This window comes from Coregonus lavaretus (genome assembly GCF_964263955.1).
Source record: "Coregonus lavaretus genome assembly, chromosome: 18".
Lineage (NCBI taxonomy): Eukaryota > Metazoa > Chordata > Actinopteri > Salmoniformes > Salmonidae > Coregonus > Coregonus lavaretus.
The window spans coordinates 45,938,387-45,962,621 of NC_140005.1; the positions used below are offsets into that span (position 1 = coordinate 45,938,387).

The following is a 24,235-nucleotide window of genomic DNA, read 5'->3' on the forward strand; positions in this document are numbered from 1 at the left end:
AGACAGAGATGGATAAAAGCCTCTAGTGGCATGGGCAGCGGCAGTTAGGACTTTCACCATTTTGAATTGGTCAACTGGGTGGACTTCCAACTTCATTGGCTGATCCCTCTTGATGTCCCGGTTTAAGTAATGTACAACCGGGTCATCAAGAGGGAGCAGCCAATCGTGAAGAAGAATATTGGCTACTTCAAAATGGAGATGCCCATGCGCTCACAGAGGCCATAATTGGATGGATATAAGGTTGCGACCTCTTTCCATCTCTATGGTAAAAACAACAAATTCTTCCTCCCCATCCCATGTTCCAGTACCCCATGGCCGGACCCCCCCTGCCAGTAGCTCCTTGTGCGACGGGCCGGAGGTGCGCCTGGGGGAGAGGGTGTTGGTGGTGGGCCAGAGAACAGGGGTGGTCCGCTTCTACGGCAAGACCAACTTTGCCCCAGGTCAGATCACTGTCCATACCCCAAACCCACTACACACATCACACTACTAACTGCCATACTAACATGGTTGCGGTCAATTCTATTTAAATTCAGTCAATTCTGAAACTGCACGAAAAACTGCACGAAACATGTATTCTGTGCAAACAGTCTGACAGTACTTTTGACAGGATTTAAATCTGAAGGAATTATGGTTTGAAGTGACTAAAATGCATCAGAAAGGTATTGGGAAGTTCAGAAGATCATCAGGCAATAATGTTTTTATGATATTCTGTGTAGAAAATAACATCACTGTGTACAGTTGTGGTCAAAAGTTTTGAGAATGACACAAGTATTGGTCTTCACAAAGTTCGCTGCTTCAGTGTTATGATATATTTTTGTCAGATGTTACTATGGTATACAGAAGTATAATTACAAGCATTCCATAAGTGTCAAAGGCTTTTATTGACAATTACATTAAGTTTATGCAAAGAGTCAATATTTGCAGTGTTGACCCTTCTTTTTCAAGACCTCTGCAATCCGCCCTGGCATGCTAGCAATTTACTTCTGGGCCACATCCTGACTGATGGCAGCCCATTCTTGCATAATCAATGCTTGGAGTTTGTCAGAATGGGTTTTTGTTTGTCCACCCATCTCTTGAGTTCTCAATGGGATTAAGGTCTGTGGAGTTTCCTGGCCATGGACCCAAAATGTCGATGTTTTGTTTCCCGAGCCACTTAGTTATCACTTTTGCCTCACCTTACTTTTGCAAGGTGCTCCATCATGCTGGAAAAGGCATTGTTCATCACCAAACTGTTCTTGGATGGTTAGGAGAAGTTGCTCTCGGAGGATGTGTTGGTACCATTCTTTATTCATGGCTGTGTTCTTAGGCAAAATTGTGAGTGAGTCCACTCCCTTGGCTGAGAAGCAACCCCACACATGAATGGTCTCAGGATGCTTTATTGTTGGCATGACACAGGACTGATGGTAGCGCTCACCTTGTCTTCTCTGGACAAGCTTTTTTCCGGATCACCAAACAATCGGAAAGGGGATTCATCAGAGAAAATGACTTTACCCCAGTCCTCAGCAGTCCAATCCCTGTACCTTTTGCAGAATATCAGTCTGTCCCTGATGTTTTTCCTGGAGAGAAGTGGCTTCCTCGCTGCCCTTCTTGACACCAGGCCATCCTCCAAAAGTCTTTGCCTCACTGTGCGTGCAGATGCACTCACACCTGCCTGCTGCCATTCCTGAGCAAGCTCTGCACTGGTGGTGCCCCGATTCCGCAGCTGAATCAACTTTAGGAGACGGTCCTGGCGCTTGCTGGACTTTCTTGGGCGCCCTGAAGCCTTTTTCACAACAATTGAACCTTTCTCCTTGAAGTTCTTGATGATCCGATAAATGGTTGATTTAGGTGCAATCTTACTAGCAGCAATATCCTTGCCTGTGAAGCCCTTTTTATGCAAAGCAATGATGACGGCACGCGTTTCCTTGCAGGTAACCATGGTTAACAGAGGAATAACAATGATTTCAAGCACCACCCTCCTTTTAAAGCTTCCAGTCTGTTATTCTAACTCAATCAGCATGACAGAGTGATCTCCAGCCTTGTCCTCGTCAACACTCTCACATGTGTTAACGAGAGAATCACTGACATGAGGGACAAGAGGGAATTTGCAATTAATTGCAATTCATTTGATCACTCTTCATAACATTCTGGAGTATATGCAAATTGCCATCATAAAAACTGAGGCAGCAGACTTTGTGAATATTAATATTTGTGTCGTTCTTCAAACTTTTGACCACGACTGTACACTATATAATAAACTTGAGTGAAAGGTCATGTTAGAATATTTTTTTTAAATACTGATAGAAAGGCAATACAAGGCCTCCTGAGTGGCACAGCGGTCTAAGGCACATCATCGCAGTGCTAGAGGCGTCACTACAGACCCAGGTTTGATCCCGGGCTGTACCAGAACCGGCTGTGATCGGGAGTCCCATAGGGCGGCGCACAATTGGCCCAGCGTCATCCGGGTTAGGGGAGGGTTTGGCCGATGGGGGCTTTACGTGGTCATCGCGCGCTAGCGACCTCTTGTGGCTGACCTCGGGTCGTCAGGTGAACAGTGTTTTCTCCAACACATTGGTGCGGCTGACTTCCGGGTTAAGAAGAGCGGACCTTAGCCTCCTGAGCCCGTTGGGGACTTGCAGCGATGAGACAAGATCGAAATTGGGGCAAAATGACAATACAACTTACGCCTACTGTAGACACAAAATGTAAACCATTACGCCTACTGTAGATACAAAATGTAAACCAGCAAAATACAAAAAGTTGTTTTGTTTTTGCATGACTATACAATAAAAAAAAACAAGTGCAGACTTCAGAGCAGCCATTGTATGTACAGTTGAAGTCGGAAGTTTACATACACTAAGGTTGGAGTCATTAAAACTTGTTTTTCAACCACTCCACACATTTCTTGTTAACAAACTATAGTTTTGGCAAGTCGGTTAGGACATCTACTTTGTGCATGACACAAGTAATTTTTTCAACAATTGTTTACTGATATATTATTTCACTTATAATTCACTGTATCACAATTCCAGTGGGTCAGAAGTTTACATACACTAGGTTGACTGTGCCTTTAAACAGCTTGGAAAATTGGCTGATTTCTTTTGATTTTCCCATGATGTCAAGCAAAGAGGCAATGAGTTTGAAGGTAGGCCTTGAAATACATCCACAGGTACACCTCCAATTGACTCAAATGATGTCAATTAGCCTATCAGAAGCTTCTAAAGCCATGACATCATTTTCTGGAATTTTCAAGTTTCAAGGACATTCAGTTCGGCACAGTGTTTTCCGTTCAACCCTTTAGTATAAGCAATTATCTGTCCCCTCAGATAGGCTTTCAATGCATCCCAAAGAATGAAACTGTCAGGAGCAGAGGGTTTGTTTGTCAAAGTAAAAATATTGATCTGCTCTTTGATGAATACACAAAATTCTAGTTGCTTCAGGAGTGTAGAATTTTGTCTGCATCTATATGCTCCATTTATGAAAATGTATGCACTCACTAACTGTAAGTTGCTCTGGATAAGAGTGTCTGCTAAATGTCAAATGTAAAATCATTTACCTTGGTAGGAATGGAGATTGATAATACCAGAGGAGAATGGTCACTAAGCAATCTGGGGAGATAATCGGTCCTAAACACTCTATGAAACAGTTGGATTGATAGCAAAAAGTTATCTATGTGTGTGTGTGTGTTGTGTGGGTGTGAATAAAAGAGTAGTCCCTATCCAGAGTCTAGTAAATTGAGATCCTTCATGAATGACGTGGAGAGCTTGGCGGCTTTGGTAAGAGGGGAGGGTTTATCAAAGGACCTATCAACAACTGTATCTAAACAAAAATTCAAATCTCCTCCAGAAAGTAGCCATCTTGGTGGTGCTTGAGAAACCTGAATAAACATATGGTCAACAAAGTTAGGAGCATAAACATTCAATCGCGGGGTAAACTGATCCAAATTCCAAATAGACATCAGCAGTACAGTCCCAGGACAGAACAAACAATAAAAAACCTATATACTGGTTCAAATCCCACCGATAGACCTTCATGAATAAAACGCGGTTCAGTTCTTTGAGAAAAGGGAACACTTCTCCCGGCGTGTCGAAGAGATGGCTTTGGCCATTGTACTCAACTTTCATCCGCGCAGGGTGAATGAGGTAGCCGGTGATGTTCTTCTCCTTCAGTGCTTTGGCGGCTGGTTTGAACTGCTTGCGACGTCTGTCGAGATCTGCACTCATATCCGGGAAAAGGCTGACCCTCTTGTCATCGATGGTGATGTCCCCTTTGGCTCTTGCAAGTCGCACTATCTTCTCCCTGTCCGGGAAATGGAGGAACCTGATCAGGACGGTCTGTAGCGTGGGTTTCGGTGATGAGGTTCTGTGGGCGCGTTTGATTTCCAGCAGCTTGGTGAAGTTGGTTATGCCTAGGACATCAGGGATCCATTGAGTGAAGAAACGGACAGGGTCACGGCCCTCGCTGTCCTCCTTCAATCCCACCACACGGATATTGCTACGTCTGCTCTGGTTCTCCATCTTGTCCACCTTGTTTTTGACATAGGCATTGTCCTTCGTCAGCTGTTTCATAACCTGGTCATGTTGGGTGACGGTATCTTCAACTGTGCTAATGCACAACTCAGCCTCAGTCATTCTCAAAAGGAGATCATTCAGGAAGGATTTCAGGTCTTCAATTGAAGAATGGAGTTTAGCCGATTTCTTGTACATTTTCAGTGAAAGACCTTTATTACCATCTTGAATTTCCGGGAGGAGAGTAGCAAGCATGCCGGAGGACTCGGAAGAGGCTGCTGAGCGCAACAGTGTGGAACTGTCGTCTGAGTTAACAGGGCTAATGCTAATCTTGCTAGCTGTGGCGTAATCATTATCTTGGGATTCAGCTAAGTTTTGGTCATCCTTCTTGCCTCTCAGCCGGAGGTCCATGGCTCTTTGGGAAGGTAAGTACTTAACAGTTTATCAGCCGATGTAAAAATATTGTTTCAACGTTGTTATTTAGGTAATAGTAGGATAACTTTGAAGAGCTCGGTTTGTTGACGTCTGCTCAGCTCCACTGCATCACGTGCTCCCCATTCTAGAAAAGGCAATTCATGGCCGATGTTCTAGAACAGCTGTCTTGAAAGTGAATGTCCACATCCGGGGCCATTGTCACAGCACAGTTTCTCAACAGACCTCCATTCAGGAGACATAGAGAAGGGTACAGTTCACTTTGTTACTGTCACGCCCTGGCCTTGAGAGACCGGTTTTTCTTTAGTTGGTTTGGTCAGGGTGTGTATTTCTATGTGTACATTCTATGTTTGTAGATCTATGTTGGCCGAGTGTGGTTCCCAATCAGAGGCAGCTGTCGATCGTTGTTTCTGATTGGGGATCATACTTAGGTAGCCATTTTGCCTACCTATGTTGTGGGATCTTGACTCTTGTTTGGCTTGTTTGGGTGTAGCCATTGTGAGCTTCACGTTACGTTGCTTTTGTTGTTTTGTCGTGTGTTAACTTAGTTAATAAACATGTATGCATTCCACGCTGCACCTTGGTCCAAACCTGTACTCAACGAACGTGACAGTTACTAAATAAATATACAATACAAATGTCATAAGCAGTAACAATGGCAAGATATATGTTATGACATTTTTGGAAGTGATATGAGACAGTAACTTAGGAGGAATATACTCCTACGTAGTTTGGGTCTTTTTAATAACGTCATCAGTTGGAATGCGTCAAGCTTTTAACAGTAGGAATTGTGTAGAAGACAGTTGTCTAAGAACGATAGTTCTTGTAGACACAGCAGGCAAGAGTTTATTCTACATGAAGGCACTTACTCTTGTTTAACATTGTAATACTTTGCATTCAAGGGTTGATGGCCTTGAGAAGCTGCACACAGTGGCTTTTCATCCAGCTAAGCTAGGATTAAGTACACTCAAGGACCATTCACTTGTCCTTGTGATACTTTAGGTTCATGACACGCAGCAGATTGGCACAACACACACAATTGTGTTTCTTGTCACACTGCTCTATTCATGGATGACCCTGACCTTCTGTCCGCCTCTTTTTCCATCTATCCGTCCGTCCCTCAGGGTTCTGGCTGGGGATCGAGCTGGACAAGCCCAGCGGAAAGAACGACGGCTCGGTTGGTGGGGTGAACTACTTCAGCTGCTCTCCCAAACACGGTGTCTTCGCCCCATCGTCGCGTGTACAGAGGTGGCTACATAATTGTACTGATTTGTAAAATACTACATAAAAAACACATCTGGATGAAGTATCTGTAATGATTTCTCAGATTTAGAAATGGGTTTAGAGAAAAATAAACATGGCTCGAACCAAAGGCGCATCTGGTAAATGTCGCTGGAGGTGGTAACGTTTCATTACACTCATCAATATTTGGATGGCACTAATGAGCCAGGCCTTGACAATGCCATTTGTGAGAACTGTTGGAAAATTCGATTTTCACTGTCTTAAGGACATTACAAACAGTCCAGATTGGTGATTTACTAGACCACGGGTGTCAAACAGGGACAGGATGTTTAGGGCTTATTCAAAGCAGAGCTGTCTGGGCTGTGTTTATTAGGCAGCAAATGGAAGAAAACTAACTGAAACAGGGAAGGGGCTACCTGGTCTGTCTGTTAAAAATGTATACGGTCCGGGGCAGGGTTGGGCTCAATTCAGAATTTAATTTAGAATGCCTCCTAAATTCCAACTCAATTCTTGAATTTGAATTTAATTTGAATTGAAGTAGAAAACAGAATACAGAATTGCAATTAAAAATGTAATTAAAGGAAATATAATTGAATTCAGTGAAATGCAATGAAATTCAAATGCCTCTTCTATTCTATATTAGGTGTAGTCTATACAAATATACATCTTGTACATAAAACATAAAACATGTCGTTATATACATGCATATCAAATATTGTGGAAACAATAGATTTTCAGGACAAACTATTACAATTAATGAGCAAGGAAAACAAAATATGTATGTGATTATTCTAAGTTATTATATTTCATTAATCACTTACATTTTGTTCAATATGGGGAACAACATTTAAATGTTTTCAAGATACATAGCTTTCAAAATACAGAAATACAGCTGTATTTCTGTATTTTGAAAGCTATGTATCTTGAAAACTTGATTGCTGACATGCAAAACATTTTGCGACTATATTAATAATGGACTAATGTGACCAACTACCTCGATTCGGTCTTATGATGCAAAATGTGAAATGGTGTAAAAAAAAAAAAAAGAGTTTTCCTTAAAGTTGACCCTGAGGCCTTCAAAAAGAAGGGAAACAAATGAAATGGTTGGTGGAAATATAATAGGCTATTTTAAGCAGGAAGGTTAAAAGAGTATGTGAACATTGTTTCCAGAAGTGTGGAAGTGTGACCTGTCAGATTCAATGAACATTGTTTCCAAATTGTGATTCAAGGAAACTCTCATGTTCTATAACTGAGTGGAATTTATTTTAATTGAATTCTACTTCATGTCATCAAAATCAAATTCTACATCCTGTGGGGTGTGGCCAATTCAAATTTTAATTTATGAGTTGAATGGGAGTCAATTCCAAAATTCTGAATAAGCCCAACCCTTGTCTAGGGTGAAGTTTCCTCTAGGCACAGATCTAGGATTAGCTTCCATTCCCCCAATCCTAACCTTAACCATTAGTGGGGAAAATGCTAAACTGACCCAAGATCAGCATCAAGGGGCAACTTCACCTTACACAAATATATACAGTTGTTTGTAAGGTAACGTATGGCCAGGAAAAAATGTTTTTAAGGGGACATTTGCTTATATTTTCCATCTAAGCTTCACACTACCCAACTGTCATTCATTTGAATGGCCTATCTAGAATATGTCCCCCCCAGGGATAAATTATAATAATAACACGTTATTTGCATAGTGGAAATAGTAATTTTACTGCCACAATCTCAAAGCTCTTCACATTATAAAAACAAGTGGGAAAAGTGCATTAAAAAGGCAATGCGGTAAAAGCAAAAAAGGTAATTACCTTGTACATGCAATTCTGTCAAATGTCTTTCTCTACTGTGCCTATACACTGGAAAAGGTCACGCACACACAGCCTTTTAAATAAATAGTGAATTATTGTGAAGAACTCCTACTATGGCACCTACACAGAAAGCTCCTTTGAACTATTATTAAAGAAGTATATGAAAAATACTAATTCTAACTGAGACGTTTAAATCAGTATTTGACTCTTCTTACAGATTACAGCGCATGTATCTTTCAGACAAAAGTGTTGTCAACAGCCGAGCAAAACGGCAAAGCTGGCTCTTTTTGGAAGCTCTTAATCATTTACATTTACGTCATTTAGCAGACTCTCTTATCCAGAGCGACTTACAGTTAGAGTGCATACATTTTCATACTGGCCCGCCTGGCCCCCCGTGGGAATCGAACCCACAACCCTGGCGTTGCATGCGCCATGCTCTACCAACTGAGCTACACAGGGCCACAATCCTTTCAATCCTTGAGATATGGAAGAGCAGGCGGTGCCATACATACATATTCACTATCTAGCCACCTAGGAAGAAAGATGAGTCAAGGAAAGGGAAATAAAGTCTAATATTGGGCTATTAAGACTCAGCATGTCCCTCATGTAGGCCGAATAAGAGGGGGGTTAGGTAAGTTGATTAATTTGGTTGAAGTTTCTATTAAAGGCAGACAGCGCCACACAGTCACTAATTGTACAAAACATTAGAAACACCTTCCAACTATTGAGTTGCACCCCCTTTTGCTCTCAGAACAGCCTGAATTTGTTGGGGCATGGACTCTACAAGGTGTTGAAAACGTTCCACAGGGATGCAGGCCCATGTTGACTCCAATGTTTCCCACAGTTGTGTCTAGTTGGCTGGATGTCCTTTGGGTGGTGGGCCATTCTTGATACACACGGGAAACTGTTGAGTGTGAAAAACCCAGCAGCGTTACAGTTCTTGACACACTCAAACCGGTGCTCCTGGCATTTAATACTATACCCCGTTCAAAGGCAATTAAATATTTTGTTGTGCCCATTCACCCTCTGAATGGCACACATACACAATCCATGTCTCAATTGTCTCAAGGCTTGAAAATCATTCTTTAACCTGTCTTCTCCCCATCATCTCCAGTGATTTAAAGTGGATTTAACAAGTGACATCAATAAGGGATCATAGCTTCCACCTGGATTTACCTGGTCAGTCTATGTCATGGAAAGAGCAGGTGTTCCTAATGTTTTGTTCACTCAGTGTACATATTTAGTAGCCACATAGCAAGGAAAGGGAGTCGAGGAAAGGTGAAAGATTTGTTGAAGATGTTGAGATAGTATGAATGAGGAGGCTGGTTTAGGTAACTTAAGTAACATGTTAAGTTAATTCATTTGGTTAAAGTTTTGTTTTGTTTTTTTGGGCTCTCGTTCTTTCCTCTCCCACCACCATCTTATTTTCTTAGTCTACTTTTACTGTGTGATAAGAGGAGTGTTTTCTGGAGGGAAAACTCCAGCACTCCTTCTTTCATCCCCCCCTCCCCTCTTTTTCCCCCAATTAACCCGCGGAGCAAGCGGACGCTCCGCTAAAGCGTGGCTCGGGCTAATGGAGATCTCCCTCTCACATTATCTCCATCTCCTCTCACGTTCTCTCCATCACAGAGAGCCAGAACGCCAGAGCAGCCATTCTTCCATTCTCTCAGCTTCCTGTCAGCAGCTATCAGGATCCATTAAGAAAACAAACAGCGAGGTGTTATTTTTTTCTTATTTTTTCTCCTTTCTCTCACCTCCTTTTCTGCTCACAAACAAGATGAGGCTGTTTTTGGCTCCTTTTTCCACTTCACCAGCCTCTGTGTTAATGGTTTTCAAAGCTCCAGCTAATATCACTGGTACACAACGGCTTAGGCAAGAGCATCTACCAAGTCGGACAGGCACATCCTGCTGGGATGTCGATTTTTATTTTATATTGTGTCCATTGGAGAATTGATGGATGGAAGGGAAGGCCCCTTACTTTCAGGATAGCGGTTGGGGGTCAATTCCATCTCGACTCATTCCATTCCGGAAATGAATGGATAATCAATGGTTTAATTGGAGAAATAGCCCATTATTTGAAATGAGGACTAATTTCCTGCCCTATTCATTTGTTGAATTTCAGTTAATTCCCTGTGTAGTGAAAAGATGAAAGTTGAAATTGAATTGACCCCAACCTTGGAATGGAAGAGAAAGAGCTGTTATTGAAGCAGGATGGCCTAAAGTGTTTCCAGAACTCTCCACCAGTACAGGCTTTAATGATTGTGTGTTGTAGACTCTGAGGCTCTAGTGTAAATATATATATGTCACGATCGCCTAAGAAGTATGACCAAAGCGCAGCGTTGGGAGTGAACATCTTGACTTTAATAATTCAACACGAGAATACAAAACAAACCACGATCGTGAAGTCCTTGTCACGACCGTCTATAAAGGGAGCAGACCAATACGCAGCGCGTTGAGTGAACATGATGACTTTAATTGATAAAGCACGTAACTACAAAACAAAAGACGATAGTGAAGTCCAACAGTGAACAAAGACTGAACTTGGAACAAAAACCCACCACCACAAGGTGAAAACACACAGTATAAATATGGCTCCCAATCAGAGATAACGAGCCGACAGCTGACACTCGTTACCTCCGATTGGGAGTCACTGACCAAACACGGAAACAAAACCAAAACCAAACACAACAAATGAACACACCCTAACCCAACACAACCAAATGAATACACCCTGGCTCAAACAACACAGTCCCGGAGCCAGAGTGTGACAGTACCCCCCCCTAAAGGCGCGGACTGCGACCGCGCCTCAATACGGGCTAAACAAGGGAGGGCTGGGCGGGCATACCTCCTCGGCGGTGGTTCTGGCTCCGGTCGTGGTCCCCACCCCACCATAGTCACTAGCCGCTTTCGTCGCCTCCTCCAACTGACCCCCACCGGATTAAGGGGCAGCACCGGACTAAGAGGCAGCCCCGGACTAAGGGGCAGCACCGGACTGAATGGCGGATCCTGGCTGGCTGGCTCTGGCGGAGCCTGGCTGGCGGAAGGCTCTGGCTGATCCTGTCTGGCGGAAGGCTCCGGCTGATCCTGTCTGGCGGAAGGCTCTGGCTGATCCTGTCTGGCGGAAGGCTCTGGCTGATCCTGTCTGGCGGAAGGCTCTGGCTGATCCTGTCTGGCGGAAGGCTCTAGCGGCTCCGGTCTGGCGGACGGCTCTGAAGGCTCATGGCAGACGGGCGGCTTATGCAGCGCTTGGCAGACGGACAGTTCAGACGGCGTTGGGCAGACAGGCAGTTCAGGCGCCGTTGGGCAGACGGGCAGTTCAATCGCCGTTGGGCAGACGGGCAGTTCAGGCCTCGTTGGGCAGACGGCAGACTCTGGCCGTCTGAGGCGCACTATAGGCCTGGTGCGTGGTGCCGGAACTGGTGGTCCCGGGCTGAGGACACGCATCTCAGGGCTAGTGCGGGGAGAAGGAACAGGCCGGACCGGGCTGGCGACGCGCACCGTAGGTTTGGTGCGAGTGGCAGGAACAGGCCGGGTCGGGCTGGCGACGCGCACCGTAGACTTGGTGCGGGTGGCAGGAACAGGCCGGGTCGGGCTGGCGACGCGCACAGTAGACTTGGTGCGGGTGGCAGGAACAGGCCGGGCCGGGCTGGCGACGCGCACCGTAGACTTGGTGCGGGTGGCAGGAACAGGCCGGACCGGGCTGGCGACGCGCACCGTAGACTTGGTGCGGGTGGCAGGAACAGGCCGGACCGGGCTGGCGACGCGCACCTTAGTCTTGGTGCGGGTGGCAGGAACAGGCCGGGTCGGGCTGGCGACGCGCACCGTAGACTTGGTGCGGGTGGCAGGAACAGGCCGGACCGGGCTGGCGACGCGCACCGTAGGTTTGGTGCGAGTGGCAGGAACAGGCCGGGTCGGGCTGGCGACGCACACCGTAGGCTTGATGCGTGGAGTAGGAACAGGCCGGTCCGTACTGGGAACACACACCACTGGCCTTAACCGGGGATCAGGAACGGGCCGGACCGGACTGGTAACACACCTCAGTCTCTTACGCCGTGCCTCAACTGCTTCCCTCCCTCTACTCGCCAATGGCTCCCGTAATCCGGTAGCCTTCTCTCCACGTCTCTCTGTGGCAGCCTCCTGCTTCCCAGCCGCCCAAGCCATGTGCCCCCCCCAAAAAACTTTTTGGGGTTGCCTCTCGTCCATCCGACGATGGCCCTGCTGACGCCGTTGCTCCTCTCCTGCCAGGTTCTCCCCCTTCATCGCCCTCCGGTACCGGACGGCCTCCTCCTGCGTAATATGTCCCCAGCCGAGGAGGACATCCACCAGCGTTCTCTCCTGCGGGTGTTCCTGTATACGCTGCTTGGTCCTTTTGTGGTGGGTTTTTCTGTCACGACCGTCTATAAAGGGAGCAGACCAATACGCAGCGCGTTGAGTGAACATGATGACTTTAATTGATAAAGCACGTAACTACAAAACAAAAGACGATAGTGAAGTCCAACAGTGAACAAAGACTGAACTTGGAACAAAAACCCACCACCACAAGGTGAAAACACACAGTATAAATATGGCTCCCAATCAGAGATAACGAGCCGACAGCTGACACTCGTTACCTCCGATTGGGAGTCACTGACCAAACACGGAAACAAAACCAAAACCAAACACAACAAATGAACACACCCTAACCCAACACAACCAAATGAATACACCCTGGCTCAAACAACACAGTCCCGGAGCCAGAGTGTGACAGTACCCCCCCCTAAAGGCGCGGACTGCGACCGCGCCTCAATACGGGCTAAACAAGGGAGGGCTGGGCGGGCATACCTCCTCGGCGGTGGTTCTGGCTCCGGTCGTGGTCCCCACCCCACCATAGTCACTAGCCGCTTTCGTCGCCTCCTCCAACTGACCCCCACCGGATTAAGGGGCAGCACCGGACTAAGAGGCAGCCCCGGACTAAGGGGCAGCACCGGACTGAATGGCGGATCCTGGCTGGCTGGCTCTGGCGGATCCTGGCTGGCGGAAGGCTCTGGCTGATCCTGTCTGGCGGAAGGCTCCGGCTGATCCTGTCTGGCGGAAGGCTCTGGCTGATCCTGTCTGGCGGAAGGCTCTGGCTGATCCTGTCTGGCGGAAGGCTCTGGCTGATCCTGTCTGGCGGAAGGCTCTAGCGGCTCCGGTCTGGCGGACGGCTCTGAAGGCTCATGGCAGACGGGCGGCTTATGCAGCGCTTGGCAGACGGACAGTTCAGACGGCGTTGGGCAGACAGGCAGTTCAGGCGCCGTTGGGCAGACGGGCAGTTCAATCGCCGTTGGGCAGACGGGCAGTTCAGGCCTCGTTGGGCAGACGGCAGACTCTGGCCGTCTGAGGCGCACTATAGGCCTGGTGCGTGGTGCCGGAACTGGTGGTCCCGGGCTGAGGACACGCATCTCAGGGCTAGTGCGGGGAGAAGGAACAGGCCGGACCGGGCTGGCGACGCGCACCGTAGGTTTGGTGCGAGTGGCAGGAACAGGCCGGGTCGGGCTGGCGACGCGCACCGTAGACTTGGTGCGGGTGGCAGGAACAGGCCGGGTCGGGCTGGCGACGCGCACAGTAGACTTGGTGCGGGTGGCAGGAACAGGCCGGGCCGGGCTGGCGACGCGCACCGTAGACTTGGTGCGGGTGGCAGGAACAGGCCGGACCGGGCTGGCGACGCGCACCGTAGACTTGGTGCGGGTGGCAGGAACAGGCCGGACCGGGCTGGCGACGCGCACCTTAGTCTTGGTGCGGGTGGCAGGAACAGGCCGGGTCGGGCTGGCGACGCGCACCGTAGACTTGGTGCGGGTGGCAGGAACAGGCCGGACCGGGCTGGCGACGCGCACCGTAGGTTTGGTGCGAGTGGCAGGAACAGGCCGGGTCGGGCTGGCGACGCACACCGTAGGCTTGATGCGTGGAGTAGGAACAGGCCGGTCCGTACTGGGAACACACACCACTGGCCTTAACCGGGGATCAGGAACGGGCCGGACCGGACTGGTAACACACCTCAGTCTCTTACGCCGTGCCTCAACTGCTTCCCTCCCTCTACTCGCCAATGGCTCCCGTAATCCGGTAGCCTTCTCTCCACGTCTCTCTGTGGCAGCCTCCTGCTTCCCAGCCGCCCAAGCCATGTGCCCCCCCCAAAAAACTTTTTGGGGTTGCCTCTCGTCCATCCGACGATGGCCCTGCTGACGCCGTTGCTCCTCTCCTGCCAGGTTCTCCCCCTTCATCGCCCTCCGGTACCGGACGGCCTCCTCCTGCGTAATATGTCCCCAGCCGAGGAGGACATCCACCAGCGTTCTCTCCTGCGGGTGTTCCTGTATACGCTGCTTGGTCCTTTTGTGGTGGGTTTTTCTGTCACGACCGTCTATAAAGGGAGCAGACCAATACGCAGCGCGTTGAGTGAACATGATGACTTTAATTGATAAAGCACGTAACTACAAAACAAAAGACGATAGTGAAGTCCAACAGTGAACAAAGACTGAACTTGGAACAAAAACCCACCACCACAAGGTGAAAACACACAGTATAAATATGGCTCCCAATCAGAGATAACGAGCCGACAGCTGACACTCGTTACCTCCGATTGGGAGTCACTGACCAAACACGGAAACAAAACCAAAACCAAACACAACAAATGAACACACCCTAACCCAACACAACCAAATGAATACACCCTGGCTCAAACAACACAGTCCCGGAGCCAGAGTGTGACAGTCCTCAGTGACAACTACTGAACAATGAACAAAAACCCACAACCCCAAGGTGAACAATGACAGTTTAAATATGGCTCCCAATCAGAGATAACGAGCCGACAGCTGACACTCGTTACCACTGATTGGGAGTCACTCAACCAAACACAGAAACAACCAATAACCACCCAACCAACCCAAACACAACAATACTTAACACACTCTGGCTAAAATACCAAGTCCCGGAACCAGAGCGTGACAGTACCCCCCCCTAAAGGCGCGGACTGCGACCGCGCCTCAAAAACCCAAATAGGGGAGGGCTGGGTGGGTGTTGCTCCTCGGAGGCGGCTCCGGCTCCGGGCTTGACCACCACCCTACATAACTCCCCCCGTAATGGCCCCGGTCCAATCCAACCCAGCTGGCTGGATCCAAACTGATGACGCGCACCCCTAGCTTGGCGCGTGAGACAGGAACGGACCGGACCTGGCCGACGATACGCACCCTCGGCTTGGTGCGTGGAGCCGGAACGGACCTCCTCAGGTTGACGACTCGCCTCCCTGGCTTGGTGCGAGTAGCAGGAATAGGCTGAACCAGGTTGACGACTCGCCCCCTTAGCCTGGTGCGAGTGGCAGGAACAGTCCGGGTTGGGCCAGCGACGCACACCGTAGTCTTGGTGCGTAGAGCAGAGACAGGCCGGGCTGGGCTGGCGACGCACCCCCTAGGTTTGGTGCGTAGAGCAGGGACAGGCCGGGCTGGGCTGGCGAAACGCACCACAGACTTGGTGCGGGGCGCAGGAACAGGCCGGGCTGGGCTGGCGACGCACCCCGTAGGCTTTGTGCGTAGAGCAGGGACAGGCCGGGCTGGGCTGGCGAAACGCACCACAGACTTGGTGCGGGGCGCAGGAACAGGCCGGGCTGGGCTGGCGACGCACCCCGTAGGCTTGGTGCGTTGAGCAGGGACAGGCCGGGCTGGGCTGGCGACGCGCACCGTAGGTTCAATGCGAGGAACAGGAACAGACAGAACCGCACTGGGGACACACACCCCTGGCCCTACACGGGGATCAGGAACGGGCCGGACCGGACTGGTAACACACCCCAGTACCTCTCGCCGTGCCTCCACACTTTCCTTCCCCTTCGTAACCAGTGGCCCCCTTAAACTGGCGGCCATATCTGCCAACCTCTTGCACTCCTCCGGGCCGTACACCTTCTGCCCCGACGTCGTGAGCCCCCCCCTAAAAATTTTCTGGGGGTCTCTCCTCCCCGTGGACCAGGCATCTATCTTCCTCGCCAGACTCTCCAGACTCTCCATCCTCTGCTCCCAAGTCCAACCTCTCTCCTCCTCACGCGGCTTGACCCAGTCGAAGTGGATATCCGCTAGAGTTGCTTCTGGCGTTGGCTCCTGGACACGCTGCTTGGTCTCGTTGTGGTGGGTTTTTCTGTCACGATCGCCTAAGAAGTATGACCAAAGCGCAGCGTTGGGAGTGAACATCTTGACTTTAATAATTCAACACGAGAATACAAAACAAACCACGATCGTGAAGTCCTCAGTGATAACTACTGAACAATGAACAAAAACCCACAACCCCAAGGTGAACAATGACAGTTTAAATATGGCTCCCAATCAGAGATAACGAGCCGACAGCTGACACTCGTTACCACTGATTTGGAGTCACTCAACCAAACACAGAAACAACCAATAACCACCCAACCAACCCAAACACAACAATACTTAACACACTCTGGCTAAAATACCAAGTCCCGGAACCAGAGCGTGACAATATATGTATATTCTTTACAATTCCACAGGATCCATGGCTCTATGGATTGTCTTTCTGAGCTGTCCTCCTCGCGTCTCAAATGTGGTTTCACCGGTGAGTTTTGGACTAGGTTGTTCCTAATTGATTTGCTTCATACAATGCTGAACAAACTGAATCAATGGTTATACAATTTTAAGGACAATGCAGTAGATAGCATTTTAATGACAGAAAATGCAGTTTTTGTTGTGTCACAATCATTTGTGTACCCTTAATGTGTGTGTGTCTTTTTGTAAATGTTTGTGTACTTGTTTGTCTGTATGTGTACTACATATGTAAATATGTGTCTGTGTATTCACACACGTGTGGCTGTCTCTGTCATTCATTCAGGAATCCGCCGCAGCTTCAGCACGTCGACGGCCCAGCAGGAGCAGAGCCAGAATATTCCCGGCAACAGGTGGCAATTTTGTTATTACCACTCTTCTCCACATTCCCCCTCTCTGCATTTCTCCTCCTTATTCCGTAATGCTTTTCAGCTTTCTCCCTAATCCCCCCACTGCCGGAGGTCAAATCAATAGTGATAAGAAGCAGCGGTATTAGTCAGCCAAATAATAATTTTGGGGAATTGCCAATGCATGATAGCAGGGTTATAGTGAGTATGAAAGGAATCCAAGATCAATCCCTCTCCTTTGCGTTCCTCTTCCTCTCTCGTTTCACATCCTCATCTTTCTCTCACCCCTCCCATTCCTTCCCTCCCCTTCCCACTCTCTGTTTTCTTCCCTGTCCCGTCTCTTTCTCATTACGCCCTTCCTTCACTCTTTTTATCCTCCTTTCTCCCTCCCATGATCCTCATCTCTTTCTCCCCTATGCACTATTTCACCATCTTTCTCTACCCTTTCTCTCTCTGTCTTTTTCTCCCTCTCTCTCCCCCTCTAACCTCATCTCTCTTTCTCTCTCCTCAGGTCACGTTCCAACTCTCAACGTCGGCGCTGGAGCACCCTGAGCGGCGGCTGGGGTCCGGGAACAGGCGGCCCAGGAAGCACCGGAGGAACCACCGCCACCTCCTCTGGATCGAACGGCTCGGTGCGCCTTCACCTGGGCATGCAAGTGCTTCTGAGCAGCGCCAGCGAGATGGCCGTGGTCCGCTACATGGGCCAGGCTGACTTCGCCCCCGGCCTGTGGCTGGGCCTGGAGCTGCGCACCACCAAGGGCAAGAATGACGGGCAGGTGGGTGGCCGCCGCTACTTCACATGCCGTCCAGGCCACGGCTTGCTGGTGAGGCCCAGCCGTGTCACTTACCACGGCATTAACGGCGCCCGGCTAGTGGACGAGAACAGCTGAGGACATTAGGACACTAGGGGTAAGGTCGGGTAGGTAGGAAAAAAGCAGATGGAATATATCGGATAAAAGTTACAGTATGTTTTTTTCTTTTTTTCTTGGGTTTTGTGTTATTAGCAGACAGTTTTGATTATATAAATTCAATAAAGATTTTTTTATTTAAAGATGTATGTTAAGTTGGTGTGGACAGCCTACATTTTAACTACACATCAACTATACTGAACAAAAATATAAACGCAACATGCAACAATTTAAAATATTTTACTGAGTTACAGTTCATAAAAATAAATCAGACAATTGAAATGAATTCATTTGGCCCTAATCTATGGATCTCACATGACTGGGCTGGGGCGCAGCCATGGGTGGGCCTGGGAGGCCATAGGTCCACCCACTGGGGAGCCAAGCCCAGCCAATCAGAATGAATTTTTCCCACAAAAGGGCTTTGTTACAGACAGAAATACTCCTCAGACATCTATCAGCTGGCGCAACTGGGTATGGCTCTCCTCTCCTTTTCCGTTCCAAGCATTGGATAATCGATCATTGGGATCCGGCACAATCACACACATCACATCACCACTCACACTCACCGTGGAACCCATACATCAAGAAAGCCTTCCCTTCCTCATCGTCACCGGACCTGTACACAAAGTCATCCGTGGCTCCAACGTCATAACCCCACCCTCTCCTGGTCGAGGATGAAAATCACCGCCTGGGCACCAGGATGCCGGAAGACCTGTTTTCCCTTACCCTGTGGTTCCAGGTCGGTTGAGAGTCATGTAAGTGCCCTCCAGCCCATCATTCTGTCCTCCCATATCATTGGCCCCGTGTTTTGATGTGGACATCCGCCAGGCTCTGGAGAGGGAACCTGCGCCTGCTACCTGCCCTCCTGAGTGCATCTACGTTCCCACGGGGGTAACGGATTGGCTGTTGACCTGGGCGCTCACATCCCTCGCCACTGGACACTCAGGTATCACCCGCACCATTCAATCCATATCCGCTAAGTACTTGTGGCCCACCTTGGTGCAGGATGTCACCCTGCACCAAGGGGGAGTGGGCCCGGTTCCTTCCCTGGGCGGAGTACACCCAGAACTCACTTTGCCACTCCTCCACCGGGCTGACTCCCTTCCAGTGCATCCTGGGATATTAGCCGGCTCTGGCCCCGTGGACCCCGAGCCAGACCGAGTGGTTCCGGCGTGCAGAGGAAGTTTGGAACGCTGCCCACGTGAGGCTTCAGCGCGCCGTCCGCCGCCAGAAGGAGCAGGCGGATCGCCACCGCAGTGAGGCTCCTGTGTTCCATCCAGGTGATCGCGTCTGACTCTCCACCAGGAACCTCCCGCTCCGCCTGCCCTGCCAGAAGCTGAACCCCCGGTTTGTGGGGCCCTTCCCCTGGCTGATGCCGTCCCCCGCAACACCCCTCCGCCTCCCTTGGACATCGATGGGACCCCCGCCTATGCCGTCAGGTCCCTACTAGACTCCCGACGCCGTGGGGGTCGGCTTCAGTACCTGGTGGACTGGGAGGGGTACGGTGCAGAGGAGCGCTGTTGGGTCCCGGCGGCCGACATCCTGGACACCAACAACTTCTGGGATTTCCATCTCCCAAGCCGTCCGGACCGGCCCGCTCCTCACCCTCGGGGCTGTGCTCCTGGCCGGCATCATCCTGCGGCTGGAGCTGCGCGTCGGGGGGGAGGGGTACTGTCACGCCTACTCCCGCTCGTCCTCTCCAGCGCTCAACGGAGCGGGTCTACAAACCACCGGTCCTGGAACCATCATTACGCACACCTGCTCCCCATCATTACGCACACCTGGACCTCATGACCAATATTTATCTGATTATCATCTTGATTACTCTCCCTTTATTTAGCCCTCAGTAACCTGTCATTAGGCAATATTGGTTTTGTCTTGTTCAGTACGCTTCTCCTGTTTTGTTTATCTGCCTATTATTATTTTAAATAAACTCCCCTTCTGCACCTGCTTCCTGACTCCCAGTGATTACGTTACACTCTAACTCTATTTGGGCCCATGAAAAATATGTGAATTTGCGAGATGCATGACTTCCCCAAGAAATATGTAATTAAGAAAATGATCTAATTAAGTCTGAACAATGAAAGGGGTCTGTAACAAAATTGTATAGGACATCCCAATTCACCTGTGGAGGGAGTCTAGGTGCTGTGCTTTGCATTCGCCACAGGGACAAAACTAATATTTATCTGACTGTCACTGTGTAAAATACTGCAATTCAAGTTTGAATTGAGCTGTATTTAGTCAAGTATGGTAGCAGCCAAGCAATAGTCATTATATAGTAATTTATTCATTTTGGCAGATGTCCTCTGAAGGGCAACTTACAGGGTTTACCAGAGTCATAGTACAATACTTTATAATTACATTTTACAGGTGCAGTTCAATTGGTTTTTACAAGGAGCAATGGAGATGAGATGTGCTGCTGCAAAGAAACCGCATATAATGTGAACACACAGCCGATCGGGACAAGTGTGCATCATGTTACGTGAACCCTCTGTCATAAGCCAGACAGCACCTTAAAGGAAAAATTCACCCATTTTGAATGCTATATCGTTTTTTGGGCATCTTTGAGCGATATTCTATAGATTCTTGGTGTCATTTCATGTTTTCATGTGTATTTTGCGATCTTGCCGTTCACGTTGGCCAGAAATACAGCCAGTATAAGTCGCATTATATCAAATGTCTTCACTACTTGTTTATAACAGCTTGTAAGGCTTTATGAAAGAGCGTACAAGCAAAGGGTTTACACAACATAGTCAAGCAGACAGGCAAACTGACACATTGGCACTTCTTGGATAAACTCAAATCAACTTCCTCTTAGCTTAGCATAGGCTAGCATTCATCTTCATGTATCCATTTGAGACGTGCGTACATGAAGGTTGATTCGACTTGCACATTATAATTAAGTAATGATCACATAAACCAACATCCTTTTCTCTTTGAATGTATAAAAGCAGATTGCATTGACAGTGTTGACACTATGCACATTGAATGTAAATGTCTACATGGTTGATGACCAAGGGAGTAAGAAGGAGTAAGAGTCATTCACAAGTGGACCACAAGCAATTTGTGTTCAAACTTTTCACTCAGAATACTTTATACTCTATAACACTCTTTCTTCAAATAGAACAATTTTGCACATTGATGAACATTAAGTTCTTTAAAATAACATTTTGAGGGTAAAGACCTATTCAACATTGTCCAATATACACTACATGACCAAAAGTATGTGGACACCTGCCCGTCGAACATCTCATTCCAAAATGATTGGCATTAATATGGAGTTGGTCCCCCCTTTTGCTGCTATAACAGCCTCCACTCATCTGGGAAGGCTTTCCACTAGATGTTGGAACATTGCTGCGGGGACTTGCTTCCATTCAGCCACAAGAGCATTAGTGAGGTCAGGCAATGATGTTGGGCGAATACCCCTGGCTTGCAGTCGGCGTTCCAATTCATCCCAAAGGTGTTCGATGGGGTTGAGGTCAGGGCTCTGTGCAGGCCAGTCAAGTTCTTCCACACTGATCTCGCCAAACCATTTCTGTATGGACCTCGCTTTGTGCATGGGGGCATTGTCATGCTTAAACAGGAAAGGGCCTTCCCCAAACTGTTGACACAAAGTTGGAAGCACAGAATAATCTAGAATGTCATTGTATTTGTTTGGGTATTTTATTAGGATCCCCATTAGCTGTTTCAAAAGCAGCAGCTACTCTTCCTAGGGTCCACTCAAAACATGAAACATGACATATTAGAGAACATTAATAGACAAGAACAGCTCAAGGACAGAAGTACATACACTTAATGCTGAAGCGTTAAGATTTCCCTTCACTGGAACTAGGGGGCCTAGCACGAACCAGAAAAACAGCCCCAGGCCATTATTCCTCCTCCACCAAACTTTACAGTTTGCACTATGCATTCGGGCAGGTAGCGTTCTCCTGGCATCCGCCAAACCCAGATTCCTCCGTCGGGCTGCCAGATGGTGAAGCGTGATTCATCACTCCACTGCTCCAGAGTCCAATTGCGACGAGCTTGGCATTGCGCATGATGATCTTCGGCTTGTGTGCTCCCGACAAACAGTTCTTATGCTGACATTGCTTCCAGAGGCTGTTTCGAACTCGGTATTGAGTGTTGCAACCGAGGACAGACGATTTTCACGCGCTACGCGCTTCAGCACTCTGCGGTCCCGTTCTGTGAGACTGTGTGGCATACCACTTCACAGCTGAGCCATTGTTGCTCCTAGACGTTTCCACTTCACAATAACAGCACTTACAGTTGACCGGGGCAGCTCTAGCAGGACAGAAATTTGACAAACTGACTTGTTGGAAAGGTGGCATCCTATGACGGTGCCACGTTGAAAGTCATTGAGCTCTTTAGCAAGGCCATTCTACTGCCAATGTTTATGTAGATGGCTGTGTGCTCGATTTTGTACACCTGTCAGCAACGGGTGTGGCTGAAATAGCCAAATCAACTTATTTGAAAGGGTGTCCACATACTTTTGTATATATAGTGTAGTTGCTGCTGGGTAAGGCAACAATTTTGTTTTTTTATACATTTGTACAGGTCATGAATCAAGAAAAGGTTGTTGAAAAAAGCCCCACAGCAAAAATGAAAATGTCTTAATTTAAAAGCACACTTTCAATTAAATTAATCTCCACATACAGTGGGGAGAACAAGTATTTGATACACTACCGATTTTGCAGGTTTTCCTACTTACAAAGCATGTAGAGGTCTGTAATTTTTATCATAGGTACACTTCAACTGTGAGAGACGAAATCTAAAACAAAAATCCAGAAAAACACATTGTATGATTTTTAAGTAATTAATTTGCATTTTATTGCATGACATAAGTATTTGATCACCTACCAACCAGTAAGAATTCCGGCTCTCACAGACCTGTTAGTTTTTCTTTAAGAAGCCCTCCTGTTCAACACTCATTACCTGTATTAACTGCACCTGTTTGAACTTGTTACCTGTATAAAAGACACCTGTCCACACACTCAATCAAACAGACTCCAAACTCTCCACAATGGCCAAGACCAGAGAGCTGTGTAAGGACATCAGGGATAAAATTGTAGACCTGCACAAGGCTGGGATGGGCTACAGGACAATAGGCAAGCAGCTTGGTGAGAAGGCAACAACTGTTGGCGCAATTATTAGAAAATGGAAGAAGTTCAAGATGACGGTCAATCACCCTCGGTCTGGGGCTCCATGCAAGATCTCACCTCGTGGGGCATCAATGATCATGAGGAAGGATAGAGATCAGCCCAGAACTACACGGCAGGACCTGGTCAATGACCTGAAGAGAGCTGGGACCACAGTCTCAAAGAAAACCATTAGTAACACACTACGCCGTCATGGATTAAAATCCTGCAGCGCACGCAAGGTCCCCCTGCTCAAGCCAGCGCATGACCAGGCCCGTCTGAAGTTTGCCAATGACCATCTGGATGATCCAGAGGAGGAATGGGAGAAGGTCATGTGGTCTGATGAGACAAGAATAGAGCTTTTTGGTCTAAACTCCACTCGCCGAAACATAATTCTGGAGGTGGAAACATCATTCTTTGGGGATGCTTTTCTGCAAAGGGGACAGGACGACTGCACCGTATTGAGGGGAGGATGGATGGGGCCATGTATCGCGAGATCTTGGTCAACAACCTCCTTCCCTCAGTAAGAGCATTGAAGATGGGTCATGGCTGGGTCTTCCAGCATGACAACGACCCGAAACACACAGCCAGGGCAACTAAGGAGTGGCTCCGTAAGAACCACCTCAAGGTCCTGGAGTGGCCTAGCCAGTCTCCAGACCTGAACCCAATAGAAAATCTTTGGAGGGAGCTGAAAGTCCGTATTGCCCAGCGACAGCCCCGAAACCTGAAGGATCTGCAGAAGATCTGTATGGAGAAGTGGGCCAAAATCCCTGCTGCAGTGTGTGCAAACCTGGTCAAGACCTACAGGAAATGTATGATCTCTGTAATTGCAAACAAAGGTTTCTGAACCAAATAAAAAGTTCTGCTTTTCTGATGTATCAAATACTTATGTCATGCAATAAAATGTAAATTAATTACTTAAAAATCATACAATGTGATTTTCTGGATTTTTGTTTTAGATTCCGTCTCTCACAGTTGAAGTGTACCTATGATAAAATGTACAGACCTCTACATGCTTTGTAAGTAGGAAACCTGCGAAATCGGCAGTGTATCAAATACTTGTTCTCCCCACTCTATGCGAGAGTTAATGGAACAGTAATTTATGTCTTTCCATAGAGGGCCATAATATATACATATAAAAAATCTTCAACAAGAAATGGAAGGTGAACTTGCTTGAATAAACGGTTAATATCAGTATACAGTAAGCTCCATAGTATACAGTAAGCTCCAAAAAAATGTGTCTGTCTTTCTTTCCCTCCCCCTCTCACTCAAACACACCTACTCACACACCTTAACGTGCAAAGACAGCCACCCACATACT

The 24,235-nt window shown here is 48.0% G+C and overlaps 1 protein-coding gene across 1 annotated transcript in view; it reads left to right on the plus strand.

Annotated features, from left to right (window-relative positions):
- Positions 1-17,761, plus strand: part of LOC311145269 (CAP-Gly domain-containing linker protein 4-like) — a gene marked incomplete at both ends in the record, with an annotated part of 95,631 nt that extends 77,870 nt beyond the window's left edge. The window contains 5 exons of the mRNA XM_084181505.1: positions 306-440; positions 6,044-6,167; positions 16,473-16,537; positions 16,811-16,877; positions 17,383-17,761. Of these exons, the coding sequence (XP_084037631.1) occupies positions 306-440; positions 6,044-6,167; positions 16,473-16,537; positions 16,811-16,877; positions 17,383-17,761 (770 nt within the window). The remainder of the gene's footprint in view (positions 1-305; positions 441-6,043; positions 6,168-16,472; positions 16,538-16,810; positions 16,878-17,382) is intronic.
- Between the last annotated feature and the right edge of the window lie 6,474 nt (positions 17,762-24,235).